General features: G+C 41.1%; 4 protein-coding genes across 6 annotated transcripts; 3 read left to right on the top strand and 1 right to left on the bottom strand.

Annotated features, from left to right (window-relative positions):
• Positions 1-2,714: 2,714 nt before the first annotated feature.
• On the top strand, positions 2,715-6,093 carry LOC115693453 (FT-interacting protein 1-like). Its single transcript, XM_030620448.2, has 3 exons — positions 2,715-3,117; positions 3,273-3,330; positions 3,412-6,093. Exon 3 carries the CDS (start codon positions 3,485-3,487, stop codon positions 5,879-5,881), a length of 2,397 nt encoding a protein of 798 aa, XP_030476308.1. The 5' UTR covers positions 2,715-3,117; positions 3,273-3,330; positions 3,412-3,484; the 3' UTR covers positions 5,882-6,093.
• Positions 6,094-6,736: 643 nt separating this feature from the next.
• LOC115693456 (60S ribosomal protein L6-like) lies at positions 6,737-8,864 on the bottom strand. Its single transcript, XM_030620453.2, has 3 exons — positions 8,394-8,864; positions 7,222-7,403; positions 6,737-7,114 (listed from the first exon to the last, which is right to left on the bottom strand). Exons 1-3 carry the CDS (start codon positions 8,752-8,754, stop codon positions 6,959-6,961), a joined length of 699 nt encoding a protein of 232 aa, XP_030476313.1. The 5' UTR covers positions 8,755-8,864; the 3' UTR covers positions 6,737-6,958.
• A 143-nt stretch (positions 8,865-9,007) lies between these two features.
• On the top strand, positions 9,008-11,584 carry LOC115693455 (30S ribosomal protein 2, chloroplastic). 3 transcript variants are annotated; one of them, XM_056313200.1, is made up of 5 exons: positions 9,008-9,554; positions 9,855-9,956; positions 10,045-10,344; positions 10,668-10,708; positions 11,450-11,584. In XM_056313200.1, exons 1-4 carry the CDS (start codon positions 9,165-9,167, stop codon positions 10,704-10,706), a joined length of 831 nt encoding a protein of 276 aa, XP_056169175.1. In that variant the 5' UTR covers positions 9,008-9,164; the 3' UTR covers positions 10,707-10,708; positions 11,450-11,584. The 3 variants fall into 3 exon arrangements, 2 of the variants coding, with proteins under 2 accessions (XP_056169175.1, XP_056169174.1); XM_056313199.1 differs by lacking the exon at positions 11,450-11,584 and adding an exon at positions 10,977-11,382; XR_008816963.1 differs by lacking the exon at positions 11,450-11,584 and adding an exon at positions 10,977-11,382 and having other exon boundaries at positions 9,009-9,554; positions 10,668-10,861.
• Positions 11,585-12,391: 807 nt separating this feature from the next.
• LOC115693454 (sister chromatid cohesion 1 protein 3) lies at positions 12,392-17,980 on the top strand. The gene is made up of 13 exons (XM_030620449.2): positions 12,392-12,659; positions 13,700-13,958; positions 14,035-14,081; positions 14,187-14,236; positions 14,346-14,410; positions 14,523-14,893; positions 15,007-15,118; positions 15,196-15,332; positions 15,425-15,918; positions 16,520-16,559; positions 16,658-16,703; positions 16,831-16,963; positions 17,799-17,980. The coding sequence occupies exons 1-13, from the start codon at positions 12,536-12,538 to the stop codon at positions 17,895-17,897; spliced, it is 1,977 nt and encodes a 658-aa protein (XP_030476309.1). The 5' UTR covers positions 12,392-12,535; the 3' UTR covers positions 17,898-17,980.
• The last annotated feature ends 315 nt before the right edge of the window (positions 17,981-18,295 follow it).

Here is an 18,295-nt window from a genome sequence, read left to right as displayed (position 1 = left end):
TGAAATGTTCGGATTGATGCATAACTATTCCGCACCACTTATGACTCGAAGGTTTGCGATCCTTTGCTAAAGTTACACTCTCTTGGCAACTAGCGGTAGCAACCCCCCTCTAGGCCTTACCAATATTTATTTACTAAAGTTGTCATTGAGTAAAAGTTACTAAGTCTTATAATAAAGTCCCAATTTAGTCTGAGTGATTTACCAACCCTTCACGGACAAAGTCACTACCTAGTATTAGCTTTATTAACAATCATTTACCTTTAGTTACCAACGTTTATTTAATTATTTTGAAATTACTTTGAGTCCCTTTTCTAATGTTTATTCGATCGTATCTTTAACAAGTTGGAAATCTCCCCAAACAAATGTGGTAAATTATTGGAACAGTTGATACTTTTAAAACAATCATATAAAGCCAGTAAGTTACTTAAATAAGAGTTGGAAATTTCATGAAGAGTTGGTAACTTAAGTTCTGCAAAAAAATGTTGATAAATTACGTGAATGTAGTTGATAATTTTGAAAAAAAGTTGGCAATTTCATATAATAATAGTAATTTAACTTGTCAGTAGGCTCTCCAAATTAACATTAATAAACTATTGAAACATTTTGTGCATTACAATCAAAGAAAAGATGGTAGCAAACTCAAATAAGAGCCGATATTTTCTTATAGGAGTTATTACCTTTTTTGGGGTTGATAAATTACCATAAATGTTAGTAAATTATTGGAACAATAGGTAATTTTGAAACAATCAAATAAATGCTGGTAACTAAATCAAACATCAATTGGCAACTCAAAGTAAGAGTTGATAAAGTAAGCTGTGGAAATAATTGTTTGCAAATTATTGGAGTAGTTGGTACTTTTGAAAATAGCTGTAATTCAGTAGAAGAGGTAGTAACTTGTTGGTAATTTCAACAAACTGGGTGAATTAGAGGAATGGTCGGTAATTTCCAAAAAAATGTAGTAAATGTTGGTAATTTCTTAGAAAAGTTAAGTAAACGTAGGTAAGTTTTTACCAAAAAAAAAAGTGGTAATTATTAGAAGAGTTGGTAATTTCGCAACAATCAAACAAATATCAGTGGTGACTCAAAGAAAAGTCTATAAGATGTAATAAATTAAAATCTTGGTAACTTTAACAAATAAATTTTGGTAAAGTATTGAAACGGTTGGCAATTTCGAACAATCCAACAAGCATTGGTAAATAAGACCTGGTAATTTTCTATAAGAAATAGTAAATTTGACAAGTCAGTGAACTTCGAAAGTGACTTTATTAAAACTACTAGTAATTTCGAAACTAGCAAATAAATGTTGGTAACTCACTCAAATATGGGTTGGTGTTCACTTTCACATTTGTTCATCATAGAACCACGTGAACTTCGTAATGATGTTGTGCTTCCTCAAAAACATATTGTAAATTAACTCACAGACCACAATCACAAAGAATAACTAACGCTTTTTTTTTAGTTCAAATAGCTTTTTCGAATTGAAAACAACGGTAATTGTTTTCAAAATTCTAGTCATAAAAATCAAAATGGATTTGTGTGATGTTCACATTATTTTTCATATCAAATGACAAAAACACGGGGCTAAAACAACTATTTGAAAAGCTCTCTTTCATGATTTTGGCGGCATATAAGCATTTTAATCGCCTTTAATTCAGAACAAAGCTCTTTGTTAAATAATTGAAAATGGCAATCATTTCTAAAACAAATCGGGTTCTAAGATTCCACCCACTCTTTTACTTTTTCCAAGTTCGATTCAATAGCAGGTGTTGCCTACTTCCCATGCATGTGAGCCCAATTCACATGCACCGTTGGATTAGATGCGGCTCACGGATCCCACGCAACCACTAGTTTATGTGAGCCGAGTGCACACGATCCAGACGTAGTTAAGTTTTTTTTTTCACAATTCAGTATATGCGCTCCATCCCCAATCCTTTAACAACTATTTGGACCCATCCCAATTTCAGTAAAAATTAAATTGTAAAACATGTATTTTATTGTTTATTCTCAATTTTCTTGTAAACCTAATTGATTCATGAAAATAAGTTTCCTCAAGAGGAATAAAAAATTTGAGCACATGGTTAATGATGTTCAAATAGTACGTCGATTGTGTCCTATTAACTTACTGCCGTCCCTTGTTTATTCACTTCAAACACAACATGATCCTTAATCCATCATTTAAATTGGTAGAAAAGCGCCGGATTTGATCACTTCAGGATTCCTTTAACAAAGCTTCAAGTAATCTCCGATTAACGAATAAGCTGGAGGCCAACTCAAACGAATAGAATTCATGCTAGAAGGTGAGGTGCCAAGCTTCATTACAGAAAACAATGAGAAGAAGATGAATCCGCGAAGCGTCCAAAATCGAAATAGAGAAGATCATAGCAGCAACAGCAAATTACTTTGTATTGAAAAAGAGAACATGGAAAATGATGTTTGTTCTATGATGTATTACTGATTGCATTTTCATGTGATGTTTCTCATTTTCATAAGAGAAGGAAAATTGGCTAGATCAACTCTGCAATCAGTTGTTCGAGAAAAGGTCCATTTCTGTCCTGGTCCTAGTCATTTTCTCCAAGCATATCAATAAGAATTTCATGCTTTCTCTGCACTTTCACTATTCCTTCCTCAGCAGGCTTCTTCATCAAAGCATTCCTTTCTTCTCGTAAACAAACTCACCCTCTAGCCACTGTGCTTCAAAAGGGAAGAATCTGAACTTTCTCATACTCGTTAGCTGCCTTCTTTGTTGGGACTTCCTTGCTTCCAAATTGAGTCTAAGCTTTCTTGTGGGCTTCTGCCCCACTTTTGGTATCCTCTTATATCAGAAGAATAATTACGAAAGGGACCATGAAGCTAGGATCCATATATCACCTGTAGCTACCCCGAGAAAACAACTAATGACAACCTCAATCCCATTTGTCAAAAGAAACTCCTTCCCAATATTGTTGAGATCAAAACCTGCATTTCAAGCCATTCAAGTTTTCTCAGAAGAATAACTTGGGACGTTTGATTTCCCAGCCTAAACTTCTTGAAGGGCTGTAATCCTTGCTAGAAGATTGCAAGGAAGGCAAGGAAGCGTATCAAAGAGTTACACTTCGTCGTTCTTCCAACTTGTCAAAGGTGAGATTGGTAAAAAATGTTTGTCTTGCCATAGTCCCCAATAATTTGCTCTTCTTTCACTGCGACTCTTGGAGAACGAGATTCCAGCCAAGCAAACATGCTGAGAAGGTTATGCCACTTCCCATGTTTCTCTAAACACCCTCTTGCTTTGGCAGATTCAGGACAGAGGTAGTTGAACTTGAAGCCTACATTCTTCTAGAGCTAAAGCATCAGGTAATATTAAATTCTAAATATGCTGAATATGTTTGCTCTGGTTGTTCATCAGAATCTCAATTGAGGTAACTCATCATGCAGAACCAAGTAGTGCTGTTAAGCTAGCACACATTATTTTGGAAAACACCTAGCAAGTCAAGCTGGTCCATTCACCATGCACTCAGCTGCTCCCCAAACCCAAGCACCTGATCCAGATGATTATAAGGTCAAAGAAGCCAATCCTGAGCTTGGTGAACGGTGGCTAAACAGTGGATCATATGGCGGCAGAGGGTGGATGAGCAGCGAGAGATTCACAAGCACATACGACCTTGTAGAACAGATGTTCTATTTATACGTTCGAGTCGTAAAAGCTAAAGATCTTCCTCCAAGCTCCATAACTGGGAGCTGTGACCCTTATGTGGAGGTCAAGTTGGGGAACTATAAAGGAAGAACGAGGCATTTTGAGAAGAAAATGAACCCAGAGTGGAAGCAAGTTTTTGCTTTCTCAAAGGACAGAATCCAATCGTCGGCACTTGAGGTTTTTGTGAAGGATAAGGAAATGGTGGGAAGAGATGATTATGTTGGCAGAGTGGTTTTCGACCTGAATGAAATTCCTACTAGGGTTCCTCCTGACAGCCCATTGGCGCCACAGTGGTATAGATTGGAGGACAGGAGGGGAGGGGGGAAAGTGAGGGGAGAGATAATGCTGGCAGTTTGGATGGGTACTCAAGCTGATGAAGCCTTTCCTGAGGCATGGCATTCTGATGCTTCCTCTGTCTATGGGGAAGGTGTATTTAATGTTCGATCAAAGGTTTATGTGTCACCAAAGCTCTGGTATCTCAGAGTGAATGTCATTGAAGCTCAAGACGCGCTTCCCAGTGACAGAAGCCGATTGCCAGATTTATTTGTCAAAGCTCAAGTTGGCAGTCAAGTACTAAGGACGAAGATATGTCCAACTCGCACAAGCAATCCACTTTGGAATGAGGATCTAGTTTTTGTCGCAGCTGAGCCTTTTGAAGAGCTTCTGGTCATTACAGTCGAAGATCGAGTTCACCCTTCGAAAGAGGAAATGCTAGGGAAAATAATTCTCCCGCTCGACACATTTGAGAAGCGGCTTGACCACAGGCCAGTTCATTCTCGATGGTTCAATCTTGAAAAGTATGGCTTTGGAGCCCTGGAAGCGGACAGGAGAAAGGAGCTGAAGTTTTCCAGCAGGATTCACCTGAGAGTCTGCCTCGAAGGTGGATACCATGTCTTGGATGAATCAACCATGTACATAAGTGATCAGCGGCCCACATCAAGGCAGCTTTGGAAGCCGCCAGTGGGCATATTGGAGGTGGGTATTCTAAGTGCACAAGGGCTCCTCCCAATGAAGATGAAGGACGGTCGAGGGACCACAGATGGATATTGTGTAGCAAAGTACGGCCAGAAATGGGTTCGGACAAGGACGATTCTTGATACGATGAATCCTAAGTGGAATGAACAATACACATGGGAGGTCTATGATCCTTGCACTGTGATGACATTAGGAGTCTTCGACAATTGCCATTTGGGTGGAGGTGAGAAGTCAGCTGCGGGCAGTGCAGCAAGAGATTCACAAATTGGCAAGGTACGAATTCGCCTCTCGACACTAGAAGCTCACCGTATCTACACACATTCTTACCCACTTCTGGTTCTGCAACCACAAGGTGTAAAGAAAATGGGTGAGTTACAACTTGCATTTCGGTTCACTACCCTTTCTCTCGCCAACATGATCTATGTCTACGGACACCCTTTGCTACCAAAAATGCATTACTTGCATCCTTTTACTGTTAATCAAGTAGACAATCTCAGATACCAAGCAACGAATATTGTGGCGGTGAGGCTTGGGAGAGCTGAACCTCCTCTCAGAAAAGAGGTGGTGGAGTATATGCTAGATGTGGACTCACACTTTTGGAGCATGAGGAGGAGTAAAGCCAACTTCTTTCGCATAATGTCACTCCTTTCAGGAATGATTAATATGGGCAGGTGGTTTGGGGATGTCTGTAACTGGAAGAACCCCATGACATCAGTGTTGGTTCACATCTTGTTTCTGATACTAATATGGTATCCAGAGTTGATACTACCAACTCTATTTCTGTACATGTTCCTCATCGGACTATGGAACTATAGGTTTCGTCCAAGGCACCCACCTCACATGGATCCAAAGCTTTCATGGGCAGAGGCTGTGTACCCAGATGAGTTGGATGAAGAATTTGATACTTTCCCTACTTCTAGGCCGCACGATATTGTCCGAATGAGGTATGACAGACTTAGGAGTGTTGCAGGTAGGATTCAAACTGTCGTGGGCGACATAGCAACACAAGGAGAGAGATTGCAATCCCTACTCATTTGGAGAGACCCAAGAGCAACAGGCCTTTTCATCATGTTTTGTCTTTGTGCAGCCGTGGTGCTTTATGTCACTCCTGTCAAAGTAGTGGCCCTAGTGACAGGACTGTATTACTTGCGGCATCCCCGTTTCCGGAGCAAACTCCCTTTAGTCCCAAGCAATTTTTTCAAGAGATTGCCTGCTCGCACGGATGGTTTACTGTGACGAAACAATCGCCGTACTTCTGGTTTGCCTGCTGTTTCATATTAGATGCATCCAATCTATGTTCTGACACACTGCTTTGTGTAATATAAGGGTATTGTGTACTCCATTTGGGTGATGAAGTTAAGCTGGTATCGCAATGTTTATGTCCAACGTTGAAGATAATTGTACCTGTATCCATTAGATATCCCACAATGTATGCCCTTTTGATCTTTCCGATTTCTAAATCACAAAGCAGCAATGCCAGACATCTTTAGCACGCTAATACCATGTCAAAAACACAACAAGCACTCTTAGATTAACAGCTTTAACTGGCAAATCATTCTCAGAGCTGCAAGAGAGAATAGCTAAACAAAATCGATTGCATGGCAGAATCAGCTCCCAAAAGATGAAGTTCTGATTAATCCCAGGCACAATCCATAACAACGATCTGCCTTAAGATTAGATTACTCGATATAAACGTAATTTAGATGGCAACGGCTGAGAACAAGTTCCACAGGACTACAAAACAAGATTTGTTCAGTCATGCGATATAGGCCACTGGATGTATTAGTATAAAGTCCTTTCACATATAACCCCGCCGCCTTTTACATATAACCCAAATAAATTGACGGGAGATGACCAAGTCCAGTATCCCAATAAAGACGGAGAATGCAGTCAAATTTCACATAAACCTTAACCATAAGGGAGAGGCATGGACTATTATTCAAAGGAAAAAGCCTTTTACTATCGAGACTGACATCAAAGCGCATGCCAAAAAATGCAGGGAGGGACATGGCCTGACAATCAAAGAGGCAAAGCCCTTTACTACGCTCAGATGTTAAATCAACATTTAACAACCTTCACAGAAAACAAAAATGATGAACTAATCCCACAACATAATTGTAAGTACCGAAAGTCAACAGAATGTCAGGATTGCTGAATTCAGAGAAAAGAAAATTGCCTCACAAAGTATGTATTGCCTCTGAAAATGACAACGTTTAGATGTCTATAGCAATGTGAGAATAAAAAGTACACATGATGAGATAACAATGCTCAAAGTAGCAAAAACTGAGAAATCCTAGCACTATACTTCATCCTCTAGAAGACGAGTTCATGAGGTTTCATGCCTGCCTTGAGGGAGAACCTGGCAGCCAAATAGGTCTTCAAATCCGGCACACCTTCAATGGATTTTATCAATGGAGTATCCACTGACTTCTGGTCATCTTTTTTCTCCTGTGGAAGCACATTCTTCTCCTACATTTCGAAAAGAAAAAGAGCAAGAAAAGTTAAATGTTGCAATGCTGGCAGAGGAATCCTACTCCCCTGTTGAGAAGATGACAAAACTATTTCATGGAACTGACCTCCTTCTCGGCCTCAAAGAACTCGCCCTCTCCTTTCTTCTTCTTCTTCTCAACTTTCTTTGCAAAATACTTGTCATCAAATTTCTCAAAATTAACAACAGATATGTCAACCTTAGTGGATGTTGCAATCAAATAAGATTGATTAACCCTTCTTAGAGGAACACCATAAATCTTGAACGGACCTGAATTTAGAGGATAAAAATAGATTAATGACAATACAGGAGTGGTTGTAGGGAAAAACAATTACAAACTTATGTTCTTTGTGACCTCTGTATAAGCCATGCCTGGCATAAAGTAATACACTACAGCCACGTGACTAAGCTGAAAAAAAGTAGCTACGCCCTCCCTTACTTATTAAGGAATGTAACTTTAGTCAGTCGATTTTTCATGCTAGAGAACATAAATTAGTGAATCGAACGCATGAAGTAGATTGCAGAGGCGACTGATGTTGCAGCGCTGAAAAAGATAACTCATCATGAACCAGATATTTGCAATGTACAGACGTAGAACCGTGGGAAGATGGGAAATGTAAAATCTGGATGCTTTCACAAAGTTGTTTCTGCTTCTAAAAGGGGACAACTGCTCCAGCAGAATGCTTGGCAGGATTTCAAAAGTAAAAACGTGGAAGCTCAAGCGAGTAAATCTTAGCTCCCAACAAGAAGTCGGGGGTTGTTTATACGACACTCGGTTCTAAATGTTGTATCATACAGTTACTCTTAACTATCAATACATCCTAACTCCACAACAACAATTAATATAGGCACCGTATAACCACATCGAATTCATGTGAAGTAAAATCAAGTTCGAACATGCTAAGCCAAACACAAAACGCCACAGTAAATACGCACCGAGATAAAAGCACCTAACAAAGGGAGGGAACTTCCCGAGTCAATCGATGCCCAAGTACGTAACTTTAACATAGTACAGGACACATGCATATGAATTTTTCACCTACAACAGAATGTATTGTACTGAAGCATCAAAGTTTGCTCCCCATGCTCACAAATTCTGCAGAGGGTAACCCAATCTGGATTGACTAAAGACGCAACTTAAGAGGAAATCGCGCCATCAAAATTCAGACTTAGGCAGCTCCGGCGTATGCAAGGACATCCAATTAGCAAATGGTGGATGTCGAGAGAGAGAGAGAGAGAGATGGAGAAGGATGAACTCACCAGTGATGAGGAGCAAACCGGAGGGGAGCTGCTTGAGGAAGACAACCCGCTTACCCTTGAAGCGGCCGGCGAGGATGATGAGGACGGTGCCGGGGGAGATGGATGAGCGGAGCTTGGTGGGCCTGGGGTTGCGCTTATTGAGGAGGGGCTTCTTGACGTCGTCGGCGGGATAGAACTTGGGGGACTTGGTGATGGGAAGGGAAGGCTTGGGGGCGGGGGCGTGGCGGGGGAAGGCGCCGCCGTTCTTGGCCTTGATGGCCCAGAGACCACGCTTGTGGTACATCCGAGACCTCGAGTACTTGCCTATCCCTCGGATCAGCTCCGGGTTCCTGCTCACCTTCTTCGCACTCTTGGGCGCCATTGTTAATGTTGGGATCTCCTCTGCTCTTCCTCCCTCTCTGTGCCCCCTCAGAAAAATTGAAAAGAAAGAAGACGACTCGCTCGCTCAGGTCGGCGCGACCGGAGGGGCATATAAATCTAGTTCTGCAGTTCTTCTTCTGGTCCCCGGAAAGAAACCCTAGAGGGACGGTCAATGTGGCCGATGGGCTTTGAGTTTTGCTCAGTGGGCTCGGCCCATTTACATTGCTCAGTAGATGTGTTGTGTTGGGGGGGGATGGGGGGGGAAAGGAAATGGATAATCTTTGCAGGGGAAGATAGAACGAAACTCCTCCTACGCACCGCCACTCCCTCCACCTCCGACAATCCTCCTCCTCCTCCTCCTTCATTTTTTGGCTGGTTTTGCTGTGCTTCCTTCCTCTCTTCCCTCCTCCCATGGCATCATTATCAGCAACATTATCTTTGCTGCTCTCCTCGGTGCCGCCTCACAGGCTCTCCCGTCGCTCCCACTCCTTCCGTTCGTCGTCGTCGTCGTCCAATGCAAAGCAGCTCTCTGTCCCGATCCTCGACTTCAAGCCCCTCCTCGCCTTCCCTTTTCCTCTCAAACCTACCGCCGCCTCCCCCTCCTCCCCCTTCACCCCGCGTGGACTGTCCTTGAAGAGAGTTCGTGTGTGCGCCGTCGCGGAAGAAGCCGCCGTCGCTTCTTCTCCTTCTTCGGAGGGCGCCGCCGCCAGGAGGCTCTACATCGGCAACATCCCCAGAGACGTCGACAACGCCCAGCTCGCCCAAATCGTTGAGGAACACGGCGCCGTTGAAGCAGCTGAGGTACTACTCCCAATCCAATGCACGTCTTTCAGTCCTGATTAGGGATTCTCTTCATTGTCCATCCTCTTTGTCTGTCGGGTCCAGTCCCCTGGTTAATGATTATGCTTGGTCCGCATCATGCTGTTCAGATTGTAGATTGCATCTCACTCGTGGCTTTTTACCGAAGCCCATTATGAATGTATGTCCAAATCACAAATTGAGTGGCTACATGAGCGGGTTTGATTCTTTAAAAAAGAAAAACTAATGAATTAATGTCTGAACTTGAGGCTCTTCTTTTTCTTTTTTTTTGTCTGCTGTTAGGTGATGTACGACAAGTACTCTGGCAGAAGCCGCCGATTTGCATTTGTTACGATGAAAACGGTCGAGGATGCCAACGCCGTAGTAGAGAAACTGAATGGCTCTGTAAGTGACTCATGTATGAAAATTGAGGGAGTTACATTTGTAGACAGTAGATTACCGGGAATGATTAGCTCTATCTATTCCATGGCAGCAAATAGGAGGCCGGGAGATCAAAGTGAACATCACTGAAAAACCTTTGTCGTCGGTGGATTTGTCCCCTTTTCAAGCTGAGGAATCCCAGTTTGTTGACAGCCCACACAAAGTATATGTGGGAAATCTTTCTAAGTCAGTAACTACAGACACGCTGAAGCAATTTTTCTCTGAGAAGGGACAGGTACTAAGTGCAAAGGTCTCACGGGTTCCGGGAACATCAAAATCCAGTGGGTTTGGTTTTGTTACCTTTTCCTCGGATGAGGATGTGGAAGCTGCTATCGCATCTTTTAACAATGCTGTAAGTGGATTGATCACCGTCGATAGTTTATGCAATTATGTGGCCTTGTTGGCGTAAGCTTCATATTGGCACACACATGTCAGGTTGCCATGTGTGCTGCTACAGCCTGAGTTGCTAGCTTATGCGTTATTTATCTTGAGGCTTAAGCTATATCTGCATGATCTTTGTTCAATCTTTGCTTCTAGGTTTTGCTGTTGCTCGCTTTTTTCTAGTCTTCTTGATATAAAACTTAGTTGTATGACCCTTAGAAATGTTCTCTTCTCTGTCTGGATCAGTAGTTGTGGTTTTCTAGCTCATCGACTGTTCTGCATCTTGCTTTGCAGCTTATGGAAGGACAACGAATTCGTGTGAACAAGGCGTAGCAGTAAGAGAGAGCTTTGGCTTTTCAGATATGTACATCATTTATGTATCCTCCGGAGATATCAGCTTTTTGCAATTTTGGAGTGTTTTGGTTCTATTTATATACCTGAAAAGGGTAGGGGATGAAGGAGATAGTTTTGAAGCTCGGTTGCATATCGTAAGTTTCATCCTGAGATTGATCATGCTGCTTTAGTGATGACCCCAAGACTGTATTGATACTCTTCAGTGCTATTCATGTCTGCTCTGATGCGGGTCATTTACTTGGGGCTCAGGAACCGGCCAGCCAGGTCTTTCCAGAAGCAGATAAGCTTACAAAATGGAACCTAATACCTCTGGAAGATTTATTGGCAGGAGAAGCTTATTTTCGTTGCTTGGGAAATGGACATTTCTTTGATACATTCAAAACTTGAAAGAACATGTTCTAATTTTTGCAATGGCAGAGTGTATAATGCACAGACCGTGCGAGAGTATGAAAAATGAGGCTTTGAGTATGAAAAAGTTTTGCCATATTGAGGGCCATCGCGGGGAAGAGAAGAGGAGGGGAAGTGGAGTAGTGAGCTGTGGGTTGAGAGTGAGGGTAAATGGACTTGCTCGGAAGGATTGGTATTTTTTCTTTTTATCTTTTGAATGTGCGAAATTAACGTTTATAACTCAAGGCACTCGAAAATTTTCAAGTTATTCAACTTTTAATATATAACGGCAGATGAATGCATGTGAACATATTTTGATGATCTTTTCACTTTAGGTGGAAGGCATCGTATGGAGTGGATTCCAAACATCCACTGCGGCATCATTAAAAGTCCTAAATTATACCCTTTTGTATCTATCTTCTATGGTATTTTAATTGACGGGAAAGATGAGTCTATCGGTGCATTGCACACAGGAGACTCAAATTATTAAAGCAAATGAGCAGTCGCCCTCTTTTCTTGTGATTGATCATTTCGAACACACATATATAACCAAATCTCTTCAATCCTATTTTTGAATAAGAAAATCGTCTTTCCAGATATGGGAACAGATTTTATTTGTTCCGAAGGGTCACTAAAACAAAACGCTACGTGCGCCACATTTTTCTTATAGAAGTATTGGATTAGTTTTTAACTTTTACTATTAGTGGGTAGGTTTTTTTTTTTTTGGATGGCTACTAGTGGGTAGTTCATTGCAAGCTTTTCATTTACAACTTTTTATTTCACGTTTATTGGTATTTCCCCATCATTTTCTACTGTGTTTTTTTTTTGGGTCCATTCTCAACGGTAGTGTGAACGTAGTGGCATAAGAGATTTGTTCCCTCGATCGGATGTATAAGATTATAATTTTATTAAGAGAATATTTTATGATGTCGATATTAGATCGAATATTTTGGAAAAGTCGATTACCAAAAGAAAAAAAAGGTTAGAAATGTCGAGATTTTCCTTACCCCCAACCCATTTTTACCAAATATAACATAACCGTTTCGAATTATTTGGTGTTGAGTTTTTACAAGAATATATTGTTTTGAGCGGGGCTGTAATTAATCGGACGCCCTTATTTCTCCCTTTTGAGAGAGAGAAGAAAAGAAAAGAAAAGAAAAAGCGCGGGGGAGAAACACAAAAACAAAAACAAAGCTGGCGCCACTCACTGGGTTTCCCGCGCGCTCCCCCCCCCCCACGGCCACCCCAAAATTCACCCCCTTCCCCTCTTCCCATTTCCTCTCTCTTCCGAATCAACAATCAACAATCGCATCGCATCGCATCGCAGGGGTGGGTGGGTGGGTGGGTTCGTTCTTCAGACTTCAGTTTGTGTTTATGCTAACGGTGTTGTCGTTATCTCCTCCTCCATCTCCGGCGGCGACATGTTTTACTCCCAGACATTTCTGGGTCGGAAAGGTCCCCTCGGCACCGTCTGGTGCGCCGCTCATTTGCAACATCGCCTCAAGAAATCTCATTACACCTCCACCGATATCCTCAAAACCGTCGGTTCGTATTCTCATCCCTCCCACTCTTGTTGTGCTTCATTCTCGAGTTTTCCCTTCTTTCCCGATTTTATCATTTCTTTTGCCCCCCTGCCTTTGTTCGGTTCACCCGTCGCAAAGGTGGAGATTTGATGCGGCCAGACTTCACTCTGCCCGAAAGTTTCTTCCTTTCTTTGCTTTGACGCCGCCAAGACTCTTCTTTTTCTCCCTCCATCTTCACTTCTGGGGCTGGTTTTGTCTGCATGGTTTTCCTTTGCGATTGCATTCGAACGAGCTACTGCGAGTTAATTAATGGGTTCGAAGAAACGGAAGAATCTTACAAGTCAAAATACTTTGCAAGGATTCATTGTTTTGTCAACCAGTTTGTCTGTAGACCCAGGAATTTTTAGCTTGGAAATTATCATTCTTGAGTCCATTTAATTTCCGCTTTTGGCGGCAGAAATATTCTCTTCAGTCCAGTCGCGTTTACTTTTATCCAGTGATCGCTCATGTCATGTTGATTCGGCTGAACTTTGAGGGTTCATTCCTCCTATTGCCCTGACTTAATAAACTGTAATAGTCCCTTATTGATCACTAGTCTTCGAAATCCTCCCAATTTTCTGTGCAGACGCTTGTATAAATGCCAGTGTGGTTGAAGGTGCTTGTGCAGTTGCTGTACAAAGCAATCATATGGCTCTTACGTTATTCGATCACGATAAGGCCCTTATGTTTGTTAAGTCAATGGGTAGTAGTGTGGTGAGAAGGGAGAGCGATTGACATTAAGTTTCTTGGAAGGGATAAATCTGAATATTGAAGGAAGATGCCTCTTGGGCGATCCAATTAAGTTATGCTTCCCAAACTTGCACAGGGGGGAGTGTATTTCTCACTGTAGCATAATAATAAGAACTTTGATTGGAAGTTTCCTCTGATTCCTTGACGCTAAATTATCTGTTTGCTTTCAAGTGCTTATCCGTACTCTTAGCGTCTGGTGTTATTCTGTAATTGTTTGGATATGCAACTCACCAAGATTCTCAAATTTGAGTAATTCTTTTTGGTATTCTGTAGATTATATTATGTTTCCTGAAGTGCCAATTGCTTTGAGGATGTCTGGCCATCTTCTGTTGGGCGTTGTTCGGATATATTCCAAAAAAGTGGATTATCTTTTCCACGAGTGCAATATTATACTCACTGGATTGAGCAAAGTTTTTGCTCCAGTAGAGCTTAATTTGCCAGAGGATACAAGACAGGCACCGGTACAATCTATCACTTTGCCCAACACATTTGAACTTGATGCCATGGATTTGGATGACACATATGAAGACGGGTATGATTGTGACTAGTCTCTTGCCTTTCTATGGTTCCACTTTTTGAAATGTTATGAATAGTGGATCTTATTTCAGGATCCAGGATGACCATCTACGGAGCCGCGAGGAGATTACTTTGATAGGTGACTAGTTTTTAATTTAACAAGTCTAGTGTTTTCGAATCATTTTGTTTGAAGTTTGCGTACTTAACACATGAATTTGTGTACTTTTCTTGCTTTGGTTCTTAGAGCAAATCCCAACCGGAAGAGATCCTTATATTGTTATATCTTTTGATGAGGTTATAATCTCACACTTGATCATCTTTTCATTCGGGTGACTTATCATTGCTTTGTCCTTTAACAGCTAGAAATTTTTCTGATACCTAACAAGAATGGCTTGTGTTATAGGATATTCTGGAATCGTCACAACATGCGCTGGTACCTGTTTCTGTGGTTAGTTTAATGGAGGAGGAGTAAGTGTCCTTACAAGATGTTTTTTTTTTCCCTATGTTATGCAGTTTACAGAAAAATACTTAGTCTTTTTATCGTACAATGATAAGGTGATTTCTATGCGTGTCTAAACAGGCGTTCTGAAGGTCCTAGTCGTAGTCACCCAGAAGTACATAGGGAGAGCTTCCAGGATTCTCCTCTTGGATCAAGGGGAAAGATTGATCGTGACATTCCTATGCCAGATTTGCCAGAAATAGAAGTTATGCGTGATACAGTTCATGATGTTGGATTTGAGAACTTTCCTCCCATGACAGATCATGTAGATGATAGAAACTCTCTGACAAGATCTGAGCAAATCATGACGGAGAAGGGAACTGTCACCCCTCCTGTGCCAGATGCCTTGGCTTCTGGAGGGTCATCACTACCTTATCAACAGCATCCAGAAACAGCTGCTTCAGCAGATCTGCAGAATGCTGCCGTGTTTCCAGATGAGCACGTTTTGTTTGGTGCGACCTTCTACCACTTTCCACGCAAGCTTTGTTATGTTCATGAACTGAGTTTATGCCTTTTCAGATTTGCCATAGCCAGTGTTCTTTACATGTGTTTTTCGATATCTCAGAGCATGCATCACCTGAATTGGAGATTCGATCAAGCCCACCTGTCCAGCAGCCACCAGCAAGGAAAAGGAAGAGAAAGCAATTTTTTGATGAATGTGTAGTGTTGAAAAATAGGTAATCTTATTAGTCTAGACACAAGGGCAGACTTATATGTTGTTGCCTTTTAGTAACTCAAAAATGTTTATGTGCAGCTTTATGAAGAAGGCTCTTCATAATCCCAATGATTTACTGCGCAAAAGGAGGAATATTCCTAGCTCTGCTTTTGGTTTATGGAAGTTAAATAAATGCCTCAGGAAGGAGTGCAGTTTTCAGGAACCCCTCTTCAATGGTATTTGTCCCACTAAAACTTTTCTACTGCTTTTTGCGTGTTCTAGGTGGAGAAATTTTCACTGGAGGATGACACTATATGCGTTGCTGCAGGCATGTGCACTGATCTTCAGAATGTATTTAGGAAGGATTACGTATCAATAAACCCACATCTTTTTGGCCAAGATGATGTTATTCCAGAGCCTGTGGATTCAGAGACTCCAGGTCCTACAGCCGAAGTTTTGCCTGGTCTTGGGATTTCTCAATCTCCTGATAATGCTACTGCTTTTGACATGGAAATTGAACATCTTCGGCATGATAAAGACCAGACTGGCGGCAACTTCCTGGATTTTGTTTCACTTCCGATAAGAGGCATCGACTCCTCTCTCGGAAGAGATACCTTTACCCCTATATCAGTTAGTTTGGGATTGGCAACGGAGCTTCCTGAGGGAAGTACTTTTGGAACTGGAGTTCTGCCAACACCTGATGCTTCCATGTCCACTGTTCCTTTTAGGTCTGATACAGAAACACCACTGACATTTATAGAGGAAAATCAAGTTGAAGAGAACACTTGCCTTTCAGATATTCCAGAGATGACTGCTGCAGAAGTAGGTCTTCGCTTAATTTTTTGTGTATTCTTCAATTCTTTTTAATTCCTTTGCCAACTGGCTGATTTACTTCGATAGAATATCTCATTAATTATTTGATACCTGGCATTTCTTGTGAATGTGTAATTCAAATTGATCTTGTTTCACTTGGTCCTTATATAAATGCTGATATGACCGTTTTCAGTGTGACAAAAGGCCAACACTCGTAGTTATGGTTTCACCTTCTAAATATTGTATTGCGATTTTCCTGACCCTAATTTTGAATTTCGACATGCCTAAATTTCTATACCTCAAAGTAGCTGGCGTTCATGCATAAGTAGTTCGTTTTGGCACATTCTTCATCTTATTTTGCATCACCAATCTCAGTTCCTTATCCTTGGCTTAGAGTTTCTCTCCTTGCGGTCTTCTTTCTTTTGCCTTATCTACTTGGCATTACTACCTTGGAGTCTTTGACGCATTGCCTATTGCATAATGCTTCCTTGTTGTTTAATGAAGATCAAGAGAAACACACATATATGTATTGATTCTTTTTCCCTAGTAAGTTTGTGGTAGTGGAGAGCTTTGACAAAAGTTTTTGATTCTGTTGCCAATGTATATGCAGGAACTTTATTTTCTGGAAGCAGAGGATACTTCACTGGCGGGTACGATGCAATACATAATTTGCGCTACTACTTTTACTGTGTTTTGTAAGGCTTAATGGGTGAGACATTTATAGCTGACCAAGAATGCTTGATAGCAGGATCCTGCAGATCACAAGAAATTGACCCTTTGTCTATTAGAACAAGGTTTGATCTTGTGTCCTTATTTTAAATAGAATCCCCTATTTTTAAATGCTTAATAGTTAGGTTTAACTCTTGGATTGTAAGTGATTCACTTGTGCTTACTGTAATTTACTGCTTGGGACTATTGCAGGGCAGTCGCTCAGTTCTTACAAAGACGTTCTCCCACTGCCCCAGGACAAGAAGAAGAGTCAGGTCTTAGCCTGACCAACATTTTAGAAGGAAAGAACAGAAGACTATGCGCAAGAATGTTTTTTGAGACACTAGTACGTTCCTTGGAATTTCTATGGTAGTTGAAATTTTGTGGTAGATATATTGCATAAGAATTTAATCTCTTTCATCCACTCCACAGAACCCATTTACAGTCCCCATAAAAGAGCATCAACGTTTGCACTTTCTTCTAGGTCTTGATCAGTGCTGCCCATGCTCTAGTTCTTGCTTGTGTTGACTCTCGTGCCATAATGGTAGCAGAGATGTTTGGCAAGATTTAAAGTTCAATGAATGAAGATTGTATATTTTGTTCCTGTCATACCAGATTCTTCTGTTGAGTCATAAATTGTCCTATGTGCCATATAAGGGAACAGAGCATCTTGTGGACCAATAGAAACTTCCTGTTGAGTGAGTGATTTAGGGAGCCATTTACAACAAAATCAGGACATAGAGAAGAATTCATACGGATGCTTTGCTGTTCACCTAGGACACTGCCCGTTTTGCATTTTTACACGCATTGATGTTGCAAATTTGCATCTGATACCAGCTTCCTGGAAACCTACATGATATAATATTCTGTATAAATGCGAGAATCTTGTCCTACTTCCGTTAGGAAAGTGGATGCCACTACTCTAAATATAGCTAAATAATGATTGACATTTTTCTTTGATTTATCATTCTTCATACTAAGCTAATATTTTTTCATTATCTGCGGGACTTGAATGTAAGGATGTTTGCTTAATGCAATTTCCTTTCTGGCAAGCTTTTGGTATTTGAGTATATAATACGAGTTTTACACCTTTAGATGTACTAAACTGAAGCCATATCTAAAGCACTCTTGATTTTCTGGATCGTTTTCTCAGTCGATGACTGCTCATATGATGTGGACAGGTTTTGAAGAGTTATGGACTCATTGATGTGCAACAAGATGAAGCCTATGGTGATATATCATTAAAGTTGACTCCTACACTTTCAAAGGCACAAATTTGATGTTACATAATTGTGTTCACTATGGTCTTGCTGTACATAGATACGTGATCATTATGAGTAATGAAGGCGACTCCTCTCAGCAATGATGTTGCACTCTCCACTAATTTCTCTTTTCCTCTGCATGATCAAAGGCTAGAGAGTTTTGTAGAATCATCAACTAGCCATTTGCTTTATTTATGCAGTGCGGTAAAATAAGACGTTTGAACATGATTTCTCTCAACTTCATGTATAGATGCCTAGTTGTAACATCCAGAATTTGGCATCAACATTCTGGAGAACGAGGAAATGGTGTATCCAATATTTTCTGCTTCAGATGTTTTATAGGCAATTGTTGCCTTCCATGGTATGAAGAGCCTGCAATGGGCTGCCAAACTGGCTCTTCACATGGTGCGGTGAAT

The sequence above is a fragment of the Syzygium oleosum genome, unplaced genomic scaffold (genome assembly GCF_021117445.2).
Source record: "Syzygium oleosum isolate NSW1041296 unplaced genomic scaffold, Sole_v2.1 Sole_v2.07, whole genome shotgun sequence".
Taxonomy (NCBI): Eukaryota; Viridiplantae; Streptophyta; class Magnoliopsida; order Myrtales; family Myrtaceae; genus Syzygium; species Syzygium oleosum.
Note: the sequence above shows the minus strand (reverse complement) of the source record. Positions and strands in the feature narration are given on the sequence as shown.